Consider the following 9,074-nt stretch of genomic DNA (forward strand, 5'->3'; position numbering starts at 1 on the left):
CTGGCCCTAACTCTGTCCAAACTGCCTCATTACAACATATGAAGAGCTAAATATAGCCACAAAGGGAAGCACAGAGGAACAGCTGCAGGTCAGAAGCACCAGTTCTGCTCAAATGGCACTTTGTATTCAGGACATTCTGACATGACAGATTTTCTTTTGTTGATTTAAAAAACAATAAGTTCAACTCAATAAGCAGCACACTCTTTGTGGACTATTCAATGCAACAAGCTGATTTCTTATTTTATTTCAAAGTAAACGTTTTGTTAGAAATACTGTTTTGGTACTAAGCAAATTTCCAATTGATGTTAAGAAATCCAAAGCAATGTTAGGTAGAAAAAGAGCATCAAAGTATGTGTTGCTACAGCGGTGAGATTGATGCTCCTTGTCCTTTCACAAAGGGCATTTTCCTGCACAGTAAGCGGGTGTGAGCTCAGACACACCGGGCCCTGGCTCCTCTGGGACATTAGTGCAGCCGCTGAATGTGTGTGAGGAGAGCAGCAGACAGGGGCACAGGATGGCTGTGTGCGCCAACGCCATGAGTACAGGTATTAATAAATGAAGAGGAGTGATGGCTGAGGCTCGCCGCAGGGCTGACAGTACAGCAGAGAGGGGAAAGAGGAGAGTGTGGTTCAAGGGACACTATGGAAATGAGTAAACAAGCAAGAACAACAAAAATGTGTTGAGTTTAAAGATGGAGAGTGAACAAGAGTGAGAGAAGGAGGAGGTGAATAATTTACAGGCGTACACTGAGCACATATCGATGAGATCAGAGTTTTAATGGGTGGCTACTGAGCACACTTTTATGGCAAAATCAATCATGAAATGTCAGTGACGCAGACTTGTATATTCTCCTCTCACATGTCCATGCACGGCTCATTTAGATGGTTGTATGTGCACAAGCGTGTACAGGAGGAAGAGCTAAAGAGCACCACTGTACACTTACATGGGAAATGATGTGCATGTTCGATTGTCTCGAATAGTGAGCAGGCAGGAGCAATGAGCACTGCTACATGTGTCTTTTCACTCCACATACAGCGCTCCCAGCCAGGCAGCCAGCAGGGGTCTGCCTAATGTCCGACATGCTTCACAAACCAGACACACAGATGCATCACACACAGTAACAATGTTATCTTGCACTTGGGCTCGCATCCAGAACAACTGAAATATAATATATATAAACCAGGCTTTAGGTAATAAAGATGCCATACCACTTGTGTTTGAAGCATTTCTCTGCTGTTATGGATACTACAACTTTATGTTTTAACACAGCAGCAGTAGTTTTTTCTCTCTTTATCATTCCATTGCCAAAATCCTCCCACACGTTTCTTCCCGCGTCCTCATGTTGTGAGCAGCATGTAAACACTTGCACTCACACAGTTCCACTTTGGCAGACTGACTCTAGTGTCCTGACCATGAGGTGCAGTTGAGGTTGAGGCAGGTGTTATGGAGCACACATTAGCTTCAGTACACAGCATTATTAGCCCTGCTGTAGGTCTGAGGTCAGCTTCTTGATGTCTTTAGTCAGTCTCACTATCACAATGTTTGTGCTCGGACACTGCTCCGACTATAATGCAGATTGACAAGAGAGAAAGACATGATGGGCAAAGTACAGTATTAGAGCTGGGCAAAACGGACATCAAAATCAAATCGTGATCTGATCCTTGCAGTCTGCTATTTTGGTAAACTGGCAAATTGTGATTCATTAATTTTCTGTAAAGCTCTGGTCAGTCTGTGCAATGTTCAGAGTGAGCGACCAGAATAAACCAACCAGCAAAGTCTGAAGAAGCAGATTGCTTCATTTACCTCTTCAAGGCAATATAAAGATGCTAAGTTTTAGTGTTGCACAAAAGTAACATTTGGAATTCCATTTTGATTCTAGGAATATTCAATACCAATATCAATATTACAATGATAATAAAAAAAACATTATTTTGAACTGATACTAGTTCTAATATAGATCATTCTCAATCTGTTCAGGAAAGGTCAAAATTTGCCCTATTCATGACATTCGAGGTTAAGATCAATACTTCTTCAAACCAGTATCTGAGTATAATGCTAGTACTAGTATTATCACTACTAGAGTCATCAATTAGTATCTAATATTCAATACTTTTGGTAAACTGACATAAGGTGAACATAGTGATAAAATCAAAATTGTGATCTGGGTCCAGGAAATTGTGATATAATTTCTTTGGCATTTCGCCACCCAATACATTGTATTATGTATAATAAATCCCTACCTGATAAGAAATACAAACTGTTTCCTTAATTTATTCATTTATTCAAGTAAGTAATTCATAATTCACCTAAGCAAGTAATGACATTATGCTTAATAATGCTTAATAAATTAGTGATATAATGTTTGATAAATGACCGTGTATTTTGTCATTTCTTTTGGCAAACTTTACATTGTTGAATTCATCCTATAATTTGGTTTCATTAATTATTAACACCCTTGTATTTTCAAGTAAGTATTCAAATGAAATGAAATGCATCATGCAGTGGTTTGACATGTGTTTATCGTTAATCCAGCCTCTCACTCATATTTACAGCAGTCCAGCTCGAGTCGTTTAACCTCTGTCACTCTGCCAGGGAATTAGCACATCCCACTCAATCAGCTATTTCTCTACAATTCCAACTCCCTGATTGTAGAGGAGCGTGTTTTCTGACCACACGTGTCACTCAGCCTCGGGTGCTCAAGCCAGACATGTGTGAGTTCAAACTCTTATATGTATTATATAAATGTAAGTGTACAAACATCAGAACAAAAGCTAAAATATTCAGAACGCAAACCAAGGGACAAATGAAAGCTTCTGAAACACTGTGTGCAAAATTGGGTCAGTTTTAGTCTTTTTGTGCTCTTGCTTGTCATTCTTGTTGTTTCATCTCATTTCTCTGATGCTGCTAAATATAACCCAGGAGAAAAAGATTAATCACAGGTGTCTTCTTTCTTCCTTTTGCCGTTGCAGTTTCTCCACTCTCCCAGGATTATTAATGGCACCAATGACCACTCCAAAATACCTCCAGTCTCTCCTGTACTTTCACAACAGGAACGTTGATTAAAACAACATTGCTGCTCAGGACCAGATTCAACCTTTAGAAAAATGTTTGCTGTAAGTCAAATTTTGGATTTTGGTGTTGATTTAAAGGTGCACAATGTGACTTTTCTGGTCCACTACCTGCGTGAGTAGTTTGCCTGGAATGTTATTTTCTTCCCACTCCATTTCGAGAATAAAAGGGTTTATTATTTGCATTTATCTTGGGAAATGGAATGTATGAACTGGTGTGTGCATCCCTGTTAATCCAACTAAGTTCTGTTTTCATAATGTTTGTGCTGTTTCCATGGTGATAGTTATATTTAATGTCATACGGTGGAACATTCAAGGGCAAACTTACATTTTTTAAGCAAGCGAAAGTACTAAATTTGCTCTCAACTGAAGTGACTGACGAGAAAATTGTATTATTTAAATCCCACGGTTTAACATTTTAGGTATGTAAAGAGAAAACTGAAGCCTTTTGACCAGGACTCGCTTGAAAAAGAGATCAATGGTACTTTCCAGGTTAAACAAAATAAAATAATCAAAGCATTTGTTTCATTCTGGGTCCTCAGAAAGACCTTTGAAAAGGGGCGTCGCTGCTTTGCCTGGAACGTGCCAAAGTGTGGCTTTCAATGACTTCCCTTCTCACCAGGAGGACACATTAACACATTTCTTAAACGTGCTGCACATGACACTCGTGATCGGAAATTTCTTTACGACTTCCATTTTCCTCATTGCATTTAATTAGCTTCGAACGCAACAGCTATCAAGGCTCTCTGTGGCGGCGCATTCTACAGTAAATGAACTGGTTAAGAGGATAAAGGGGGGTCCTGTTTTATTCCTGGATACCGTCTGACCTTGTGCCGTGCCCAAACACCAAACATCTGTTGCCTAGGAGACGGCCACTCTCTCCGTGTGTCTCAATGTCATCCCTCCCTGAAGCGAGGTGAGGTGAGGATGCTCTATTTGCACAACTTCCGTTCAATCTGACCAGGTGGAGGAGAATTTGTCTTGAATCGCATGGCGCGCGGTTCCGTCACACTTTAAAATACGTCTATAATTTATGTATGAGTGTATGGCCGTTAATGCAAATGAAAGCCCCCCCGATTAACAAATAGACTCCGTACTGTACTTGGCGTGCACCGAATTGACTGAACTAATGAGTGCGACGGGCTCTAACACATCCATTCAGCCGTCTATAGTGATGATTAATTTACGACCCCCCGCCTACCGCGCTCCCCGGCGCCCGAGCGCAGACACAGCAAGAAGCCCCCGCCGAGCGCTCCCCTCTCGCTCGCTGCCGTGTAACTCTCCCCTCAGCGTCTGATGCAACCCCTTACCAACCCCGTAGTGCCTTGCCTCAGACACAAAGACAAGCTGTGGCGGAGAGTGCGAGGAGCGGATGCCACGGGAAGGAGCGGGGACAGTGGACGTGCCCCCGGATGAAGCTCCCGGGGGGGATGAAGGGGCCGCGGACGAGCGCAAACCGTTTTGGGCGAGTGCCAAAGTGCAGGACTTGGCACAGGTACGGGGGGGCATGGGCGGTGATGTTGGAACAATGTTAGCGCCCCCTGTTGGGAACGTGAGGCGGAGTAGGAGGAAAGCGAGAGACAAAAGCGCCGTTAGAGCTGACACAGGAGGTCAGCATGTGCCTAAGTGATTAATGCTCCCACATGGCACGGAATACACTAATGCTGTGAGGGAATTGTGCTATTTTAGGCATCGGCGTCTGTAAAGGTTTTTTTTAATTTTTTTTTATATATATACAAGTGGAACGGTGAGAAGCAAAGCGAACAAAGCAAGCAGCAGCCTTTACTTGGGATATCTGGGCGTTAATGGTCAAGATGTTTGCTCTCGCTCTCTGCCTCTGCCCGCCTCATCTTCCAGGATGTTCAATAATTCACAGAGAGAGAAAGTCAGAATGGTCTCAGCAGGGGGCGGAGCAGCTGACAACATATTCATACAGGCCTGTCAAACTGAAGAAGAATTACATGATGTACAAAGGATCTGTGCGTATGCAAATCACTGCACGACTCCCAAAAAATGATGCAAATTTGGAGAAACAGTTTGTTCTGACATACATGCTCTTTTTAGGAAAGGTTATGAAGAGAGGAAGAGTTGTTTCATTTGGCAATAAAACAAAATGAACAATGTACAGGTCCAATTACTTAAGCCTTGTTCATTTTTAGGGATGTCAACATGAATTGGTTGATAATCATGTTTATTCAGGTCAGAATGTGATTGTAAGAATGAACAATGATCATCGTGACCATTTTAGAGGCAAAATCTTTCATCTTAGAAGCTTTTCAATTCAATCCAACTCACAATAACTTTATTTTGTCTTTCAGAAAGTTTGATTTCGTAAACCTGGGCACAAACCTGAGGAATAAGTGTTGAGAATGAAAGAAATGTTGTTCACTGACAATGGCAATAAACCTTTTCAGATTATTCTGACATGAAAATGAAAGAAAATGAAAGATTTCCTGTTGTTTGGTCAGTCTCAATGAACGTAAAAAATCGTGAAATTGCAATGTTTTTTTACATTAAAATTGCATATTGTGACTTGCCTCTTCGTTCTGTTATTCAGTGGAACAAATACGCCACAATGGTAAGAAACTAAAACTAGAGGTTTGTCAAAAGTCATGTTTTCACTTTAAAACACTGCTTCTACAACAAGATGAATCACTTTGTCCTTGGTCTGTTTCCTGAAGTTTTCATATCCAAACACGACCACTTAATTAACAGTTTATTTCACACCTCACTAAAACATTTACACAGCACTGTAAATACACGACAGGCGAGTAAACGTTTGATATCAAGCTTATTACGAATGTATTCTTCCTACTTTCATCTGTCTCTCTCCGCTCAGCGCGTGTCGGTGGATGCAGACGGATCTGGTGGCGGCGATGGCTTCGGCGTATGGCTCAAGTCACGTTTTACGCTCACTCACAAATGTACTAACCCCGTCTGTTTCCTTTGTGGCATCTGCATCCAATATGGAGCTGCTCTTACATATGTGTGCGCTCTATGGTGGGAACAGTGCTGTGACGGTGTGCAGATGATGCCACGCTTTCCTCATGGACTCGCGCCTGTTCAGAACGTCCTCAAGTGCTTTAACTGGCTTTACTTCAATGCAGGAGACAACAGTAATGACACAGATACAAATGTATGGCAAATACAAAAGAATGACACCGTTTTGAGTCATTATTCAAGCATTGCTCATTGATCCAGTCAGTTGGCTTGTTTCATAGGGCTGTATGTCTTTGGTGGTTTGGTGGATGAATAGGTCGGCCGTGTCTTAAGGTTATGTTTAAGGTTAAGGTACACTTTTTTCGTCCCCGTAGGGAAATTTGTCCTCTGCATTTGAGTCATCCTTCAATGCCCCTGGGGAATATCCACAGGAGCCGCTGTAGATTTTACATAAACATTTTCTGTGCTGTTTGGGTCAGATACAAAGAGATACTTAATAGTTTAGAGCGCTAAATCACAATGTTGCTGTTTTCCACGGCTCCTTTATGTTCGTACTTGTCCGCAGGAGAATAAAGAGGACTCAAACAGGCACAAATCACTTAATACGAGTGCTTGAATGAGAATGGGAACAATCATGTTCATTGATGGCTTAATTCATGATCAAATACAACAATATTTTCCCCTGATTTTAGAAAAGTAACTGTATTCCGAATAGCACCAAATCAAAGAGTAACTGTAGCAGAATATAATTGCTCATTTTTTGGAACATGTGATCTGTCACTTTCCAACATTGTAAATAAGTACATACATAAATAATCTGATGCTCTGTTTTACCTTGGAATGAAATGTGATTTCTCTAGAAAGTGCTTAACTGTATTTCAGAACTTTACTTACTACATAAGTCCCTCGTTCGTCCAGGACTGGTCTATAGTAGAATAGTAGAAAAGAATATCTTGCAAATAACCATCTTTAATGCTAATAGCTTCTGTTTTTAGCCTTTAAACTTAAGCTTGAGGTGCAAAAACTGCTTAAGCCTGCCCTGGACCAGCATCCACAGGCCTGTGGCTGAGCAGGGAGAGCTCCACTGTCCTCTCTTATGTTTTAATAGTTTCACACTATGAGCAGCAGCTGGAACATCAATGGGCCGCGCTGACAAACAGTGACTCACATGAAAGCCGTTCACACCACCAGGCTGTGTCATCCTGTCACCTGTATGAAGCGCTGCAGTGTACACGGCTCTCACGCCACCATAGAGCCGTGTGTGTGTGTGTGTGTGTGTGTGTGTGCGTGCGTGCGTGTGTGTGTGTGTGCTGGACTCACCTATTGCCCACAGGCTTTTCTTCCAATTCATGTGGCTTGAAGAACCACTTCCCAATCCTCACAAAGCCTTTATCCATTAAACATCTGCAGCGGAACATAAAAGAGGCAGAGACAGAGGAGAGGAAGCACAGTGTTAGATCAGACGTAAAGATTCAAATAAATGTCTCTTTTTTTGCAGTAAATAGCTAACATAAAACGTATTCATAATAAAAATCTGATTACATGAATATCTAATTAAGGAAAAGCAAGTCAAGGCAATTTTATTTGCAGCGCACAATTTGTACACAAGGCAATTCAAAGGGCTTCACACAACAGGAAGAAAATGCATTCAAATCACAAAGACATGACAGAAATCACAAAACAGAGATAAAAGAGAAGCGTGCAAAGAAAATACTTCAGTCAATAATTCAATGTTTCCATTTTTGAAAAATCCTTAAGTCTGACAGAGCTGCACCACAATGCTGCTTCATTTAACAGGTGTTAATGGTTATATTCATGATCTATAATTAAGAAGCTGTTACTTTGTTTATTTTTACTAATAAATATAGAAATGGCTCATTATTCATTGACTGGTGGTGGTAAAAGGCTCTCACTCACACACTGAACATACATGACACACATGCTGTTTCACTCTCACAAAGACACTGTCATACCCCAGTGTACAGTACATGGACACTGGAGGCCGGGTGAAGCGTCTTGCCCGAGGACACAACGACAGTATGAGGATTAAAACTGATCCACACAGTTATAAAACCAATAACACACAAGCATCTTTTCTATTGTCTTTTAAAACATACTGAGAGTGACTGGCAGAGCAGACTATGATAGTATGTGCTGAAAAACTGCACTGTAACAGAAGTTAGCTTCAAGGTAAAGGAAGGTTAATTCAGCCTGCCCGCTCTGATGATCAGTGATGCTTAACTTAATAGAGCAAATATGTGCTGCTTCATTTAGCAGATGGTTCAGACTTTTGGCTACTTGAGCAATTGATTCAGCACTGAGGTTATAATTTCATTAAGGTGACGCTATAAAATAAATATCATGGACTGCTGACCTATCACCAATTAACATTTCAGTTGATTTGTACAGAAGGCTGCATTATAACACATGTAATATTAGGTCTATATCGACTTCCAATAATGTGAGCTGGAACAATACTTTTGGAGCTTTTTTTTGTTCTGTTTTTGTTGTACAATAAGGTTTGAGCAGTAGAGGATCAAATAAGCAACATTTATTACTAATTATAGATACTAAATAAATACTTTTATGATTTTTTGACCAGTATCTTATTTTTACTGGGATTATCAGGCTTTTTTGTTGTTGTTTTTTTGGTCAGTGACATTGTTTATTGTGATATTTCTTCTGTAGCGATACATGACACCAGCAGTGCCCTGCCTCAGTCACACATGGAGGAGAGACACTGCAGGCCTTTACATCGTCTGTTTGCTCACTCAACATAGGCTTTTACATGGAGACAACTCGCCCAATCTACACCTAAATGATTTAATTATTTCATTTAATCCACATCCACACATATATGAAACATTGTTAATTCAAATGCCACTTTCTTAAGATAGTATATAAAGATCAGCCCTTATAGTAGCAGCTCTACACACCAACCTTTCCAAACGTGTACTTAACAAGATAAGAAGGAAAGAACAGAGGGATTTGTTAATATCTAATTATGTGCCTGATTTAGTTTAGTTTTAAGTCTAAAAATTTAAGCAAAATTGTAAAAAAATTCAG

The 9,074-nt window shown here is 40.6% G+C and overlaps 1 protein-coding gene across 2 annotated transcripts in view; it reads right to left on the minus strand.

Moving 5' to 3' along the window:
• LOC140366899 (mediator of RNA polymerase II transcription subunit 13-like) overlaps nucleotides 1-9,074 on the minus strand; it is a 79,760-nt gene that overhangs the window by 16,604 nt on the left and 54,082 nt on the right. For both annotated transcript variants that reach the window (XM_072453103.1, XM_072453102.1), the window contains exon 4: nucleotides 7,329-7,412. In XM_072453103.1, the coding sequence (XP_072309204.1) occupies nucleotides 7,329-7,412 (84 nt within the window). The remainder of the gene's footprint in view (nucleotides 1-7,328; nucleotides 7,413-9,074) is intronic.

Source organism: Eucyclogobius newberryi, unplaced genomic scaffold, assembly GCF_026437365.1.
Source record: "Eucyclogobius newberryi isolate DKJ021-1_F unplaced genomic scaffold, fEucNew1.0.hap1 SCAF_2, whole genome shotgun sequence".
NCBI lineage: Eukaryota > Metazoa > Chordata > Actinopteri > Gobiiformes > Gobiidae > Eucyclogobius > Eucyclogobius newberryi.